Raw genomic sequence first — 18,111 nt, 5'->3', positions numbered from 1 at the left:
AGGTTTGAAAGGGCATCACCCCCTACAAACCAGGCTATACAGACACAGCACCCCAAGAACATTTCTTCCTGAGGCCTTTCTTGTTGCCCCCTACTGAAGGCAAGATGTTGAGCTAGATGGACCACTGGTAAGATCCTGTTTGGGCCCTCTGATGTCTTTGCATTAACAAACTGGAAACAGCAGGAAGAAATAACACTCCTGGGACTTTTGGCTGTGTTACATGGGTTAACAGGCTTGCAAGGATGTGACTCAAAAGAGGACACACATCTACTGTGAACATTTTCAGAAATACCCAAATGTCTTTTGAGTTGGACTGGCAAAGCAAGGAAGACTGGAAAGCAAGAAGTCATCTCACATTAAAAAAAGCAAGGTGAGGAATGACTGGTCCTTCCACACTGGAATGATGTACGAATGTTTCCACATACAGAAATCTCATGTGAGTTCTGTGAGAAGGCCAGGGCATGGCTGGGTGATTGCCCCAGGACAGGACAGAAGTGAGCATCACATCATGAGCTGCAAATAGGGCAGGAACATGAACACAGACACTCTCTGTAGGCACATTTAACCTCATGCTTTCAGGTCTTTGGTGTGATCACTTTCTATGTCTCTGCCTAGAACCTGCATCCTGCTTCAGTCATCTTTCTGACACATTTCTGTGAAACACTTCACAGAAAATCTCACCCAGCATCTCCAGACCTTCACAGGCAAGAGCAACAGTCACCAAACTCAAAGACAAGTCATTTCTGAGCACAGATCTCTGGAGATGGCAGCTCTGGGATGCCACCAGCAGTGAGGTTTCTGTGTGCAACAGGAAGGCAGAGCTCTGGGGTGTTGTGCTGTACCCAACTACAGCTGCACCCAGTATAAAATGAAACAGAATTTGCATAGCTCTCCGTGTGACAGAAAGGCAGGAGGGGGGGACAACTGATCTTGGTAACTGTTCACCTTCTGACATCAGAAACCTCCGATGCACCAGACAGGACTGTTGTGGCAATGACATCCCTGAGCCAGATCATGAAGCTCCTTCCCCTCTTCACAGCTGCGTCCTGCTTCACGCCCCCAGGTCCCTCTTTCTTTGTACCACAAGTGATGAAGATTTTTTTCCAGATCACATGAAGGGGGAAAATCCTGCCAGGAGCAGAGATGGGCTGCAACTCAAACCTGATCGAGGAGAGATACAGAGCAGTACCCTGAGAGCTATATAAGAATGTGCTCAGCACAAGAGCACACATTTTCTCAGGTCAAGGACTCTCATGACTCAGCCATGAAGGAGAATGAAGACACCGTTTCAGGGAGGCTTGGAGCCACTAACAGAACATGTTTGTTCTTCATCATCACCACCCTCATTGCCTTGCTCATCTTTGCTTTGGCCACCATCATGGTCTTAGTCGTTCAGAGGATGGTAAGAAATTTCTTAATTTATTCATTACCTTTTTTTTTTCCTTTTCTTTTTAACCTCCTGCTTTCTGAAAATGACCCTGTGGCCAGAAAATCAAATCAGTTGCTGCCTTTTGTTCTAAGCTCACACAAATGAATTAGGGGGAAGAAAGATCAAACAAAGATGGAGAGAAAAGAACTTTCAGGAAAAGAAAGGCAGCATTAATTTTTAACATGCAATTTCTACTTGTTAAATCATAGTCATAAAATCATAGAAAATCAAAGTAAATGGAAGTGGAAAGTCCATAACCCAAGATGCAAGCCAAGCCACCCTCTGTCCTGCCTAGTTATGAGGAGAGGTGGAGAGCAGATTGATCAGTGTCTGCTACCTGGTTCCATTTGTGTCTCCTGTCACTTCTTCAGAGGGCAACCACCATCTGACTATTAGTGAATACTGCTGAGTGTCAGTGCTGGAGCTAACACAAGACCTCTCAGTGTGCCAGAGTGTGATGCTGCCTGCTGGGATGCCCCGTGGGGAGAGCAAGCAGAGCTCCCTTCAACTACCCAGAGCACCGGGTGGAGGCAAAGCAGCTCACTGCCCCTCTGGTTTGTCAGTCTTGTTCTAGGGTAGGATTTTTAATGCAGAAGTAGAGTTATAGCTAGGATAAGTGAAGGATATAAGCAAGGCAAGCTCTGACAAAACCAGTTCCCTCTGCCTAGTGATGGGTTTTTCATCTTACAAGGAAGGGGGCTGCTCTCCAGTGGATCTGGGGTGGGATGGGGATCAGTAAGACAATTAAAGCCTTGGCAGAGAGGCCCAGGTAGTTGTGAATATAAAAAATGCTTTTCTGATCTTACCAGGAAAATTGCCATAAACTTCACTCAGCTAAAATGACAGCTTAGAAGCTCTACAGGCTTTGAAATCTTATCACAAATAACTGAATGCTGAAGCACCTCCACTGCTCCTTGTAGGATGAAAGCACGAGCACGGGGCTGCTGGAGGAAGTTGCCCATGGGAAACAAAATATGATCTTTCAGCTCAGTATTTTCTCTTACTAAATTTACCCTGTGCAATTTGTGTATCTGTGCATGCACATTATCCAGAAATTAAACCATGAAGGCTTGATTGATACTTCTTCAAGTGGTACCAGAGAGGAGTAATTTACCTGAAAACAGCTTTCTTCCAAAAGAGAAGCAGCTTGGCCACAGTTAGAATTAGACATCAGGGCTTTCAAGTGATAAATAGTGGGACATTAAGAGAGATTTTTAAAACAACAGCCTGAGTAATTACAGAATTGCCACAGCTTTTCTATGTAATGAGACTTTCATTTGTACTTATTATGAAAGTAAGCATTAAATTACCTCTCCATCAGGATAAACACAGTTACATCAGTTGCCAGAGGAATGATATTATAAAAAGAGTCAAGGTTTTCATTTAGAAGAGTAATGACATTATTGCAGCTGCTTTGGAAATGAACTTGGCTGAAAGAGAAAGTAGCAAGCTGAGGTGTGCAAGAAACAAATAAAATTAAGCAGCAATTTTATGCTGTGAGAGAAATTTGGCAGCAAAAACTTAACTCCTGTTCTTACTCTCAGGGACCCAAAAGCCCCTCTGTTCAGAAGCAGGTAGTCATTCCCCATCTATGACTGGTCTTGAATTTCCAAACCAGGGAACAAATGTTGATTCTGTGAGGCAGGTTCCTCAAGAAACTCCAGGGCTTGCTCCAAAACCACCTTAGCTCATGATCACATTACCATGGCAAGACTAGGGACACACTCCTTTGGTAACTCCAGCTGTGGATCTTGCAGTAGTAATTTCAGCAGCTCCAGGACAGGGAGTCTGGGGTGTTCTTGTACTCGGTGCCCAGTGGCTTCTGAGTCCTCAGCATCATCAGTTGGCTGAGTTATTTGCTTTGTAACTTCTCAAGAGAGAACCAACATTTTGTGTGATCAGCCTCTTGGGGTGATCTGGTTTTCTCTCCAGGTGTTGTCAGCAGGTTTATGTGAGGGATCCTTGATCACAGGGGCAAGGGTGTCAACTTCATGCCCTCTCTATACTGAGCTGAGATAAAAGCTTATCTTCCTCTGTCCAAAGGAGTGTTACAGGGCCTCAGGGACAATTGTGACCTTGGGAACCACTGCATTAAGAGGAGCCTTCTGGTAGCAAACAGATAAGACAGTCCCCCTACCCAGCATGGAAGTTGGCTACTTGCCTTCCTTTTGATTAATTTACACTTGCTTAGTTAAAGGAAGATGCATTGGCAAGAGAACAATCACAATGTTTAGAAACAGGGCACTCACATCGCCCTGAAGGTTGGTGCTCTGAATAAAGGAAACCCAACATGAAAGACAGAATAAAAAAAAGCAGCCGTGAGCCCTGAGCTGCTTCTCTGAATCTAACAGCACTTCTAATACACATGACACCCAGCCCCCACATTTTCCAGCACCCTGAGACATTTTCTTTACACCTTGTTTTCAAGAAGGGCAGCACAGCACGGCAGTGGCAGCTGTGGGAAGTGACACTTTTTGGAACTAACCTACTTTTTTTGGAGCTAACTACGTGCACTGCTGAAGACAGTTCAGTTCTTCTGCTTGCAGCTGAAGAAACCCTCTAGGCCATCCTCTTGCCTAAAGCCTTCCCAAGTAACTGGTTTTCCCTGGAAAACCATCTGCTTGAAAGAGTCCAGCGCAGAGCCACAGAGATGCTGGAGGGAGGAAAACATCTCCCTGCTGAGGAAAGGCTGAGGGAGCTGGGGCTGTTGGGCTTGGAGAAGAGGAGACTGAGGGGTGACCTCATCAGTGGTTATAAATATGTTAAGGGTGAGTGTCAGGAAGATGGAGTTAGGCTTTTCTCAGTGATGACCAGTGACAGGACAAGGGGCAGTGGGTGCAAACTGGAGCACAGGAGGTTCAAGGTGAATATCAGAAAAAACTCTTTTTGCTGTGAGAGTGCCAGAGCCCTGGGCCAGGCTGCCCAGAGAGGCTGTGGAGTCTCCTTCTCTGGAGACATTCCAACCCCCCTGGCCACGTTCCTGTGTGATGTGCTCTGGGTGCCCCTGCTCTGGCAGGGGGGTTGGACTGGGGGATCTTTCCAGGTCCCTTCCAGCCCCTAGGGTTCTATGATTCTATGATTCTATGAATAGGAATAGTTGCTGCATGGTGGTCCATAGCCTACACGTTCCTTCTTTGCCTTGTTATAAGGTTGCTAAAGCCTCCATCCTTCTGCCTCCTGCATCTCTCTGCGGCTGGATTCATGTAGATATCCACATTTATGGGGATATTTATATGGGAGAGGGATACATGTACAATCAGTGAAAGAGCATGGGACAGAAAGGACTAGAGAAATGTAATTTCAAGCCACACAGACCTTAGCAATTCCTGTATTGCCCTGCAAGACCTGCTGTGTCAGACACCCAGCCCACCTGCCTCTACCCATAAATTCTGGGTGAATGTCCAAAGTCTGGAATCTAGGACAGTCCATCACTGCTCTGGATTTTGTAGACTTCATATTTTTAATCTCCAAACTGCCCGGGCAAATCTCAGCACCATTGAGGCCCCAGTATAATAAATGCTACAAGTTGGTGCAGTTATTTAGATTTGCTGATTTAGTCTTCCAGGCTGCTGGGGCCAGAAGTGTCAAATCCCTTTAGCAGTGGAGCTGCGTGACCTAGAATCGTTCCTGCAGCACCTTCATCTCTTTGGGGATGTGTCTCCTTCCAAGTCCCCTTGCCAGGGCTGCCCCACGCGGGCCCATTGGCCCCCTCTGCTGGACAACCCTGGAAAGCATGAAAAGAAACAAACAAACAAACCAACCTAAAACCATATAAACAAACCAACCAATCCATTGACTTGGCAGCATCCCAAGACAACTTCTTGGAGACTGTGGTTTCAGGGTGTGTTTTCTTGGCCTTCTAGAGGTGGATACACACTTGAGAAACATCCAGGTAAATGAATAGGGATGGTTCTGACAGGACATCAGGGTGACTCTGGCAACACCATCTCTCTCAGCTTGGGAAATTTTCTTGCAAAATGATTAAGGGAAAGAAGAAGGAATTTATTTTCACTGGCACCTGATTATAATTCTTTTTAATGATGCAAACTCAAATTATTCTACTTGCTGAGTAAGCACTGAGATCCTTCCCCATCAGCACCCAGCTCACTCTACACAGGGTGAAATTCATTGTCATGAATCCTTCCTGAGCTGGCACTGCAGAATTTAATCTCTCTGGGCTCCTACTGTGTGCTGCTCTGCATCCCAAGTTACAGCATCACATGCAATGTTTTTTGCTGTTAGAGAAGACAGAAGTAATGCCAGTAATATTTCAAAGCAAGCTCTAAAGTTTTATTTGAATATCTACGCTTGTCACTAGAATAAATTACATTAGTATCTGTTGTTCTTACCCACCTGGAGCCTTCTCAGGTGAGAACAAAACACATCAAGACATTTTAATTTTGTTTCTGACTCCAAAGCAAGCTGTGAGTCCTAAGTCTTGTCCTGCACACCCTCTCCAAGGGAGGGCTGCAAGGTGACCACCCCACTGATGATCATGTATCCATCACTTTATCAAACACTTCCCTACAGGCAGCAATGGATCTGCTGCCTGATGACATTTAGCATTATCTGGCTTGGGACAGAGCATCCCCTTAAATGCCTTTAATTCTCTGCAGAGGGCAGAAATGCTCAAACATTGCATGGAAAAGTAACTCTTCCCTGAGGCCTGAGTGTGTGAGAGGGGCAGCTCAGTGCGAGGGTTCAAGACAGGAGCTGAGAAGCTCTGGCAGATGGTCCTTGGGTGTGTTTTCAGTCTTTTCTCAGTCCCACATTTGATGATAGGTGTGCACAATATCCATGAGAGTTTGCAAGGGAGGGTGTCATGTGGGGAACAAAAAGCTTAGAAAAGCCTGGTTTTTCAACCTACAGCTCCATGTTCTCATTCTCCTAACTCAGCAGCCTTCCTGCACAGCTTAGGAAAACTGGCTGGAGAACTCCTGTCTCTACAGAAGCTTCTCCCCTGTCTTACACAGGTGTAGGGAGAGAAAATGAAGAAACCATCCATTACAGATACCCAAATTATGAGGCACATCTGCCATCCTTGGTATTTTGGTGTTAGGTCAAAGGAGAACATTGCTTTGCATTTGCTCTGCACTTCAGCCATGGTTGAACACATGGACATGACAGGCCAGAATCTAATTAAAAGTATTTTTACATATTTAAGAACAGTAAGTACTACAAACAGACAAGACACAACTTCTCTCACTGTCCATCTTCCTTCTCCCCACAACACATGTAATCCTGTTTACACATGGAAATAAAGTGCTTATGTTTCAAGACCACTATGGATGAAGTTTCTCCCACCACATGCATGTGCCTTATTTCTCCAAGGAGATACTAAATGTTCTGCTAAAGCTGGTACCAGGTTCCCAACTTCCTTCTTCTTGGTCATCCTGGTCAGTCCCTGGAACAGGATCCCCAGGGAAGTGGTCATGGCACTAAGTCTGTCAGAGTCCAAGGACTATCTGGGTAACTCTTAGTCATATATAGTTTAATTTAGATTGTCCTGTGAGGAGCAAGAAGTTGTACTTAATGATTCTTATGGGTCCCTTCCAACTCCAGAAGCTCTATGATTCTGTGGTTTGTGCTAGGCCTGCTCAGTCTGCACAGTTATCCCAGGGAGTTGGTGTCAGATAAGAGGAGCTGGTTTAGACTAACCTGAGCAAAACCCACACCCTGATACTGAAATCACTCTGGGACTGTCAGATGTGTCTGATTGAAGGAACATGATACAGAGTTTCCAGCACTGAGGTACTCTTGGTACCTTTTCTCTGCTGTTGGGAGGTGTTCTTTGCTCCTTGAGGGCATTGCTGGATTTTTATGAGGTGTCAGTGACTTGGCTGGAGTGAAGTCACACACAAGCAAGCACAGGCTCCAGGGCTGTGTGTTTGGGTGGCAGAGAGGTGCGACAAAATCAAAGCAAGACCATGGATGAAGCCTTCCATGTCTCGTATTTGGAGCTTGTTTCCTGAGAAGTTCTCAGGCCATGCCAAGTAAGGACAGGTTCCCATGTCATCCTGACCCTTGGGTTTACACCCCAGCAAGGAGTGGGAGGAGAGGTGAAGCAGGACAACACTGTCACCCTCAGACCTGGGGGTTCTGCAGCTTTGCTTTCAATCCAACTAGGGACTTCCAGGGCCAGGCACTGGCTCCCAAGTGTGTCCTGCCCCATTCTGTCCTCCTCTTTCAAAGCTTTGCAAGCCCCAGAGTGAGGTTTTCAGGGTTGGTGCTTCCAAAACAGCCCAAACAAAACCCACATGCATTTCTGACCCCACTGAGAGAATCGTTGGTTGGGTCAGAAATGTAGATTTTCTACAGTAGAAAAAAAAACCACAAAAAAAACGCTATGACGAGGAATGACTGTTTGGATGAGTGTGGAGATCCCACAGGAGCTGTTTGCTCCACAGCAATCCCTCATGGACCTGGGAGGCTCTGCAGGAGCCTTGTGCTGGCTCCCTGAGCGTCAGGACCTGCGTTACCTTCATGGCACGCAATAGAAACTTCTCCTATCTCTTTTCAGTCATGCCCTGTGATAGGAGAAGGGGCAATGGATGCAAATTAGATCACAACAAGTTTTACCTCAACATAGGGGAAAACTTTTTTACTGTAAGGGTGGCAGAGCCCCGGGGCAGGCTGCCCAGAGACGTTGAGTCTCCTTCTCTGGACACTTTCAAGACCCATCTGAATGTGTTTCTGTGTCACCTGCCCTAGATGGTCCTGCTCTGGCAGGGGAGTTTGACACCATTATCTCCAGAGATCCCTTCCAACCTCTAACATTCTGTGCTTTGATGAAGATCCACTTTTAAAGCCCTGCTCTCAGAAAATCCATCCCTTCTCTTGCTTCTCTTTCAGACAGCTGGTCCTGCCCTGGAAGCCATCGCAAAACCCATCAGAACAGGTAAGACACCTGAATAATACACATGATTTCTCTCATTTGCCATGCAAATATTGCCCAGGGTCACAGCTAAGTCAATAGTGCACATCTCAAGGGTTCACATAAAGTCTCTTCTTGGTGAAAAGCCAAAGAGGTAGGAGAAGAAAAGAAAAACAAACCAAAAGATGAAGAAAAAAATCTTTCAAAGTGCTCTGTGCTGCCGGAAACCAGCACCAGGCTGAGGAAATAACATCTGAATCTGCCCTGAGCTGCCTTTGCAAATGAGCCTTTTTTCCAGAGGATGTGGATCTCAGTATGTTTAAGCCGTTTTTCAAGGGCTGCCTCTTGCACAGGAGAGGGTAACATCCCCACCTTCACAAGGCAGGGGGAGCAAAATGTTGGCAGGTGTTTCAAAACAACTGAGCGTCCTCCTGTGCTGCTCTGGCCTGGAGCAGTTTTGTGTTCCCTGCTGGTGGTGGGACCAAGGAGGAGGGAAGAGGCAGGTTTAGAAGGGACAAGTGGAGACCAGCAACAAGATGCACAGAGCAAGAAATTAAAACACGAAGAGGATGAGCACAGGGAGCCCCAAATAGGAAAAACTCTCTAACTAAACAAGCAGAGATAGTGTAGAGAGAGTCTACTTTTCCTTAGTGTAAATGAGGAGAAGCACTGTTGATCTCACTGACATTGCCTCCCTGGTTGCGTGGCCCTTCTCCCCCAGGAGTCTGACTTCTTGCAAATACACAGTTCACATTCAGACCTAAGGAAAGGAGATCCCATCCCTTCCTGCTCTACAGGTAGGAAAAACCCACGATGGGCACGAGGCCCATCCAGAAGTGATGGCTGAATGGGAAATTAAAGTTCAAGGTCCAGAGAATCCTAATCATGTAACCATCTTTTCTGCAGTGGTGTTTTTGCACACGGGTGACATAGTCCAGCATTTGGGCAAAGCACTCATCTAATGATAATTTTTTATGTTTTACAATTCCTGGATTATTTTCTTTTCCCCTTAGAATGTCCCTAGGACATCCTAAGCACATCTTGCTGTCTCTCTATCAAACTTAAGCAGCTCCTCAACTCTTAAATTCTTCTGAAGTCTTCTAGTGCTTTATTTTGCACCTGAAGCTCCTCAGAAATAAAGCAGGATCTGGACACATCAGGTATGTTTGGATAAAGGTATCTGGACAATCACACCACAGCCTCACTCCAGTGCATCCCAAAAGATGCACAGAGAGGAGCTTTGGAAACCTAACAGACTGCAGGACTTCAGGTTTGCTGCCCGAAAGCCCCTGTTGATGATGAAGAGTTCCTAGGGAGGTGATGCAGCCCCAGAGCAGAACTTCTGCTCTTGTAAACCAGAATAAACTCAGAGCAGCCACCAGAGCTGTGCTGGTTTTCATGGCTGGGTTTTACCCCCAGTTTGGAAGAGGCAGTAGCAGCTGCTGGCGTGGAGGTCAGTGAGGGACAGAGCCAGAGCCCCTGAGACTTAAGGTCAGCAGTATTGCAAAGGAAAGCATGAGCAATTCTGGCATTCCCAGGGCAGGAAGAAGAGGTCTCATTAATCCAAAAGTACATTTCAATATGTATTTATCTTTTTGAAATTTCCCATCAGGCAACTTATGCCTATTGCTCTTCCCCCTCATCACTCACTGGCAGGAGCAACGTGCTCACTCCAGGCATGCACGAGCTGCAACCTCTTCATCCAGAAACCTTCCTGTCTTTGGGTCAATATCAATTACAGGCACCCTCTTGCTCTAGATTCTGCTGCTGAAGCTGAGATGATGCCATTAGTGGAAGACAAAGGAGGCAATGACAGAGAAACCCCAGAAGGCAGGAGGAGCTGCTGAGCACTCCCAGCCTGCCCCTCACAGCCCATTGTCTCTATTGCACTTCCCTGGCAGGGTCAGGTAGCATTACAGTGATTTACAATGGTCTTTTATTTTCCCTTAAAATTCATAAAGCAGGGCTAATTGATTAATATAACCCAGTAGATAATTTACTGAGGCTTGGTCAGCCAGGAGCTCTCTCAGGTGCTGCATTCTACACAGGGAGCTGCAGCAGCCCCTGCAAGGTCCATCCAGCAACTACAGGGCAGCAGCAAAGAGAAGCACAGAAGCTTTTGGGGATGGGGAATGTGGAGAGGCTGAAGTTGCTGTGGGTTCAGGTTTGGATCCCTGTCTGCCTCTCAGGCAGCCCAGCTGCTGAAAGTGTAATTTAGATGTATGTTGTGTCCACCTTGTTCATGCCAGGGCTTTGAAACTCTGAGCGGTAAAAGTGGACAAGTGAGAAGAAAACCAAACCAACAAAGAGCATTGCTGACTTAGAGAAGGCTCCAGGGAGACCTTATTGTGGACTTTCACTTAAAGGGGACCTACAAGAAAGATAGGGACAGACTTTTTAGCAGGGCCTGTAGTGACAGGACAAGAGGTGATAGTTTTAAACTAGCAGAGGGAGATTTAGACCTCATGTAAGGAAGAGTTTTTTTACAATGAGGGTGGTGAAACACTGGCCCAGGTTGCCCAGAGAGGTGGTAGACACCCTATCACTGGAAACATTCAAAGCTAGGTTAGATGAGACTTGGAACAAACTGATCTGGTTGAAGATGTCCCTGCTCACTGCAGGGAGGTTGCACTAGATGGGCTGTAATATTCAGCTCCAACCTGAACCCTTCTGTGATTCTGTGACCTGCCAGGTTGGTGCTCAGCCTTGCTCCAGCCCTGTGTCAGTACCTGTATCTCAGAGATGCAAATGGGGGGTAAAGGATTGTCCTAGTGGGAACAACTGGGGTCCCTCAAGTAGATACCACAGAGTGATACAGGTGACTGGTGGCTCAGACACAGCTACAGCTCCAAATTAATTCTGTAATATTAAAGCAGGAAAAAAACAGTTTCATTTAGATTTCCAGTAAGATCATGTTCTATTATTAGCTAAACACCAGTGGGCACTAAAGCAGATTGACAGATGGTCTACATTCCTGACTCAGCTGTCAGATCTCAATGGATGGGTTTGCAGGAATCCCCAGGCAGTAGCTGAGAGTGATGCAATGACAACTAATTAAATGATTGCATGAAAAATGATAACAACCTCCTCAAAACCTGTGTCATTGTCACTGGAGTATCTGAGCAACAGGGGGAAAGAAAGAAATGCATCATGAACTAAATGTTTGTGAAATGTTGGAATAGTTTCTCTGTGGAAACTCACCCACATTTCATAAATATTAAATCCTATATTTTTTGTCATTATATAATATTAGTATAGGCCAAGGAGGTATTGTGAAGTTCATTTTTACAGAGGCAATACTAAGCCACAGACCAGTTTATGACTTGGCAATGTCTAAGGAAGTTCAATCCTCATAATCTCTTTGCTGTCTTCTATGAGACTCATTTCCCCATGAATGTTGTAATCCTGGACTGGACTGATGGCTTCCCTTGTTATTTTGAACTGCAAAGACATGGTACCAAATTCTTTTCTCATTTATAAAAGGAAAAACCTGCAGGCAGATACTCATACACCTACTATTTATAGACACTTTTGTCTGGCAGTAAGATCCATTGATGGATTGTTGATGGACAGACCAGGAAGGGAAACCCAGCACCCCAGTCACAGTTTCAATGGGAAATAACTTCCCAAATAAAACTTTGCCTGGGAGAAACTGAGATAATACAGGGGATATTCACATCCTTGCCACCCTAGAGTCAATCAGCCTGCAGGCAACGAAGCAAACAAGATTGTCCAGACTTGCAGCAGTATCTCTCAGTGCAGTTTAGGCTCCTGCAAATGTGTCTGGTCTCTTCCAGCCTGGAACTGTCCCAGTGCAACTCAGACAAAATTACTGGGTTGTTACTCACAGATTCCATGACGGTGCATTCCTCAGAAATAGATATTTCATGTTTAGATCATACAGGCTTTTGCCTGCAGTACATGTATGTGCATGTGTGCATAGACATGAAACTGTGTAAGGTTCTGTCTGCTCTGGAGGTTGGGGCAGCTGAGCTGTGTTTCTCAGAATGTTTGGCAAGTCTGGGCTTGCAAATGCTAGAAAGAGTGCACAGGCATCCTCCCAGACAAGCATCCGGAGGAAACTGCAGCTAGGCTGGTTCTGGTTAGTCAGAACAGGATCTGGTTCCTTATTTAATAATGAGATGATGGGGATTGCTACAAAATGCTGAGTGTTAGATCCTGCATCTCCCCAACACTTAAAACGCAAGCTCTAGATGAGTAGGTGTGTGTAGAATTGTGGAATTATCAAATCATTCTGTTTGGAAAAGACCTTTAAGATAGTCAAGTCCAACTATTAACCCAGCAGTGCCAAGGCCACCAGTAAACCATGTCCCTCAGCACCACATCTACATGGATTTCTAATTCCCCCAGGGATGCTGACTGAGATGAACAGAAAAATTCATGAAATTGTGTGACCTAAGTTGTCCTTCAGGGCATACTCTGGTGGCTGAGGTTGTGGGGTTTGTTTCTTTGTGTTGATGGTTGGTCTTCGTGACCTTAGAGGTCCTTTCCAGCCGTGATGATTCTGTGATCCTGACAAGCAGGCTTAGACTTCAATAGTTTTGGCCTTAAACTCTGTTGAGAAGCCAGGGGTGCAGTGGTGAGTTCATAAGAGGTTCTTCCTAAAGAAAGAAAGGGATACTTCAAAAATTGGTGGGTTTGGAAGGAGGCAACATCAGCTGCTGAGTTCAGCCCTTTTCATTGTATGGACCAGAGTGACAGTTCTTGGACTCTTAAGGACCAACAGCACTCACTGCATCTGTGACAGCCACAGCCACAAGCAGAGTCCAGCTCTGCCACGGTGTCCAGGAGAGGACATCACCCAGCTAGCACTTGTCACAGCATCATTCAGTTAGGAAATTCTACCAGTGCCAGCCAGAAGGTTTTTGCAGGACACTTGAGTGGAAGGAAAGAAGAAACAACAGCGACAGGGGCTACAGAGGGCAGCTGCTGGGAAAGAGAACTGGGCAAGTTCTGCTAACTCTAGCAGGCTGACAGAGACAGGAGGAGTCACCTTGCCTCGTCTTGTAAGCCCTGAAATTGGTGGGGGAGATATGGAGGAACTGAAAGCTGTTTGTGGCCTGCCCACACTCCTTTACCTCCTAAGAAAAGTTCAGGCTTTTGACCTGATCTTGTGCCTGACCCCCCTCAGCTTCCAGCTGTGCACACTGCAAAGCACCACCACTGTAAGAAGTACCTGGTACTAGGACAAGCCTCAAAAAAAAACCCTTCTGAGGGGCTTTCAATGTCTGGGTGCCACTTTCAGCTCTTGGTTTCACTGCCCTTTCTCTATGCTTCTATCTCAGAGGTGAGGAAACTGAGGCAGCTAGCAAGGAGAGTTCCCCAGGCAGTCACATCTCCTGGCTGGCAGCAGCCTGTGCATCCACATGCCCCACAGCCCTCGGGTTCCTGCAGGCAGCACAAAACCTCTGCTGGGCTCTGATGAGCTTTGGTTTCCAGTTTGCAGGTGGGGCTCGTGTGGATGTCAGTGAGGCCACAGCTCCCCCCTGTCCCATAGTGCTGTCCTGTGGCACATCCCCTTTGGCTGGCTGGGAAAAGCTGCTCATGGAAAGAGCCTTTTTGCCTCAGGGCTGTGCCCTCTGAATGTTCCTCCTATGGTGAAGGGGATCAGGAAGACAAAAGTGAATTACCTCCTGACATCTTCTTTAGGACAAAATAGACTAAATGGTTTCCTACTAAGACTCTTCCCTTATCAGCAGGCTTCCCAAGCAGCCTGACCTACAGTGTCCATACATCACAGTGGGCCATGAAACCAGTGTGGTCTCCTTGATACTTAGTCCCAAGAGTAGCTTTGATTTTCCTTCTCCTCACAGCATTTTTAAGCTCATATAATCCTATTGACTTCTGAGGGACCACTTCAGATTCACACTGTTGGTATGAAAGCCAATTAGGTGATGTGATTGAACACATTCATCAATCAGTCCTGAAACTCTGGTTATTTCAATCTCTCCTGGACTGTGCTGAAATGTTTCAGATAAAATAATTTATACGAGAAATAAGACTAAAAACCAGCTATAAGCTGCCTCAGCAGAGTGAGAACCGGAAACACCTCCATAAAACATTTTTTTTTTCCATAAATTGCCTTCTCAGAAACACAGCTGATGTCACCCAATAAATGCCTTAAACACAAACAAAACTTGCTGACATCAATAAATGAGCAGATGCTGCAGGGCTGCAGCTTCCACAGGCTGCCTGGGCACCAGGGGGTTTTCTGGTTCGTGGATCAACTCTCTAAATGCCAACAAGCTTCTCTAAAAAGCATAGAATCTTAGAATGGTTTGGGTTGGAAAGCACCCTAAGGATCATCTAGATCCAACCCCCCTGCATGGGCAGGGACACCTCCCACCAGCCCAGGCTGCTCCAAGCCCCATCCAACCTGCCCTTCAACACTGCCAGGGATGGGGCAGCCACAGCTTCCCTGGGCAACCTGGGCCAGGGTCTCACCACCCTCACAGCAAAGAATTTCCTCCTCATGTCTCACCTAATCTCCCCTCTTCCAATTTAAAACCAGCACCCCTTGTCCTCTCCCTCCCTGCCCTTGTCCCAAGCCCCTCCCCAGCTTTCCTGGAGCCCCTTCAGGCACTGGAAGCTGCTCTAAGGTCTCCCTGGAGCCTTCTCTTCTCCAGGCTGAACACCCCAACTCTCCCAGCCTGGCTCCAGAGCAGAGCTGCTCCAGCCCTGGGATCATCTTTCTGGCTCCCTCTGGATGCTCATCTTGCAGAACACCTGGAAGGGGAGTGGGCTGAGAGCTCTGACTGTGTTGCCAGACTCTTGGTACCACCATAACAGCTTTAGCTTGAAACAAGGGCCAGAAGGTTTTTCTCCCATCCCTTGCCATATCTCCACATCTCTGCAGTGTCTGTTCAGTCACTGCAGCACCATTGACATGACTAATATCAGGAAAGTGAGCTTTGGTTTTTCTTTGGGGATTTCCAGCCCAGCCAAGGGACTTTGATATATGATTTAGTCATTCCTGGAGGGCAACAAGCACCTGCCTCCCTCCAAAGTGCATCACCTACTGAAATCAGAGACAGGCTACAATCCTTCCAAGATATCCTCAGCCTCCTTCTCCAACAGTGAGTACAAGGGATACTGTGTTACAAATCACCAAGCAGGGGAACCTGGGTGTGGGACCAGCTTCTCCCTGAGCAAGTAGAAATCAGGGAATCGTATGAAACTTAAGATCCTTGTCTCACTCTGCATTTCATAGGCATATTCTTGTTCATGTAAGAAATAAGCAAATATGTCATCTGATGACATGGACTAGGGTCAAGAATCAGTAGAACTTAGTTTTGTGTGTTAACTGGTCTTTCAGACACCCTTTTAGGATGGGTAACTCTTGTATGAACTTTATAAACTGAATCACAGGAATGCTTGGGTGATTTGTGTGCCCTGGAGGAGGGGAGATGGAACTGTAAGTCCTTTCCAACTCAAACCATTCCATGATTGTATGATTCTATATAACCACAAAACAAAGGAGGAGTAATCACTGCCTTTCACTGAAAAAGGTCACAGGAGGAAAAGCTTACACAAGGCAGATGGGAAGGTGAAATGTGGCTGGGAAGAGGTGAAATGCCAGGGGAAGTGATGCAGTGCAAGGAAGTTGTCCTGGGACGCAGTGCTGGGATGCAGGAGATGGGACATTGGGATGTGCTGCTGGAATGCAGGGCTCAGGATGCTGTCCCGGGATGCAGAGCTCAGGATGCTGTCCCGGGATGCAGGGCTCGGGATGCTGTCCCGGGATGCAGGGCTGGAGATGCTGTCCCGGGATGCAGGGCTCAGGATGCTGGCCCGGGATGCAGGGCTCAGGATGCTGGCCCGGGATGCAGGGCTCAGGATGCATAGCTAGGGATGCTGTTCCGGGATGCAGGGCTGGGGATGCATAGCTAGGGATGCTGTTCCGGGATGCAGGGCTGGGGATGCATAGCTAGGGATGCTGTTCCGGGATGCTGTCCCGGGGATGCATAGCTAGGGATGCTGTTCCGGGATGCAGGGCTGGGGATGCATAGCTAGGGATGCTGTTCCGGGATGCAGGGCTGGGGATGCATAGCTAGGGATGCTGTTCCGGGATGCAGGGCTGGGGATGCATAGCTAGGGATGCTGTTCCGGGATGCAGGGCTGGGGATGCATAGCTAGGGATGCTGTTCCGGGATGCAGGGCTGGGGATGCATAGCTAGGGATGCTGTTCCGGGATGCAGGGCTGGGGATGCATAGCTAGGGATGCTGTTCCGGGATGCAGGGCTGGGGATGCATAGCTAGGGATGCTGTTCCGGGATGCAGGGCTGGGGATGCATAGCTAGGGATGCTGTTCCGGGATGCAGGGCTGGGGATGCATAGCTAGGGATGCTGTTCCGGGATGCAGGGCTGGGGATGCATAGCTAGGGATGCTGTTCCGGGATGCAGGGCTGGGGATGCATAGCTAGGGATGCTGTTCCGGGATGCAGGGCTGGGGATGCATAGCTAGGGATGCTGTTCCGGGATGCAGGGCTGGGGATGCATAGCTAGGGATGCTGTTCCGGGATGCAGGGCTGGGGATGCATAGCTAGGGATGCTGTTCCGGGATGCAGGGCTGGGGATGCATAGCTAGGGATGCTGTTCCGGGATGCAGGGCTGGTGTGCCCATGGATGAGGTGGCCCCTCAGTCTCCTCTTCTCCAAGCCCAACAGACCCAGCTCCCTCAGCCTTTCCTCAGCAGGGAGATGTTCCCCTCCCTCCAGCATCTCTGTGGCTCTGCCCTGGGCTCTCTCAAGCAGTTCCCTGTCCTTCTGGAACTGAGGGGCCCAGAACTGGACACAACATTCCAGATGTGACCTCACCAAGGCAGAACAGAGGGGAAGGAGAACCTCTCTTGACCTACTAACCACCCCCTTTCTAATGCACCCCAGATGCCCTTGGCCTTCTTGGCCACAAGGGCACATTGCTGGTCATGCTCATCCTCCTGCCCATCAGGACCCCCAGGTCTCTTTCACCTACATTGCTCTCCAGCAGCTCAGCCCCCAACCTATAATGGGACATCGTGTTGTTCTTCCCCAAATAAGAGAGCCACATTCCAAAAGCAGCCCCAGAGCCGTCTCCAGAAACAGGCTCCAGCTCAACATCTCAGAGCTTCCCTCTGGGATTGCATCTCACCAGCTGGAACGGGTTGCCCAGAGCTGATGGAGACCCCGTTCCTGGAGACATTCAAGGTCAGGCTTGATGGGCCTCTGAGCAACCTGATCTAGTTAAGCACATCCCTGGTGGCTGCAGGGAGGCTGGACTAGGTGACTTTTGAAGGTCCATTCCACACTTTCTGTGATTCTAGGGTTCTATGGAACAAGCTCAGCTCACTGCACCTCCTTTCTCTTCATAAGGAGAATAAGAAATGCAGTATTTAGGACTGATAGCTGCAATCTGCCACACCTTCAGACTGTTATAAATTGACCAGTTGAGTTGTGCTGCCACGAACTCCCTGTGCAAACCAGGTATGATCAGCCAAGCAGTGGGATTCATCTTTCCTATGTGCTGTTCCAGCTGCTGCTTGTCATCATAGAATCATAGAATCCTAGGGGTTGGAAGGGACTTCAAAACTCCCCCAGCCCAACCTCCCTGCCAGAGCAGGGACACCCAGAGCACATCACACGGGAACGTGGCCAGGGGGGTTGGAATGTCTCCAGAGAAGGAGACTCCACAGCTCTCTGGACAGCTTGGCCCAGGGCTCTGGCACTCTCACAATAAAAAAAAAAATCTGATACTCACATGGAACCTCCTGTGCTCCAGTTTGTACCCATTACCCCTTGTCCTATTACTG

General features: G+C 47.6%; 1 protein-coding gene across 1 annotated transcript in view; it reads left to right on the top strand.

Moving 5' to 3' along the window:
* The first annotated feature begins 1,207 nt into the window (after positions 1 to 1,207).
* TNFSF8 (tumor necrosis factor (ligand) superfamily, member 8) overlaps positions 1,208 to 18,111 on the top strand; it is an 18,434-nt gene continuing 1,530 nt past the window's right edge. Inside the window, exons 1-2 of the mRNA XM_009994356.1 lie at positions 1,208 to 1,402; positions 8,282 to 8,327. Coding sequence (XP_009992658.1) covers positions 1,208 to 1,402; positions 8,282 to 8,327 — 241 coding nt within the window. The remainder of the gene's footprint in view (positions 1,403 to 8,281; positions 8,328 to 18,111) is intronic.

Source organism: Chaetura pelagica, unplaced genomic scaffold (assembly GCF_000747805.2).
Source record: "Chaetura pelagica isolate M959 unplaced genomic scaffold, ChaPel_1.0 scaffold132, whole genome shotgun sequence".
NCBI lineage: Eukaryota > Metazoa > Chordata > Aves > Apodiformes > Apodidae > Chaetura > Chaetura pelagica.
The sequence above is the reverse complement of the archived record's forward strand: the minus strand, read 5'-3'. Positions and strand labels throughout refer to the sequence as shown.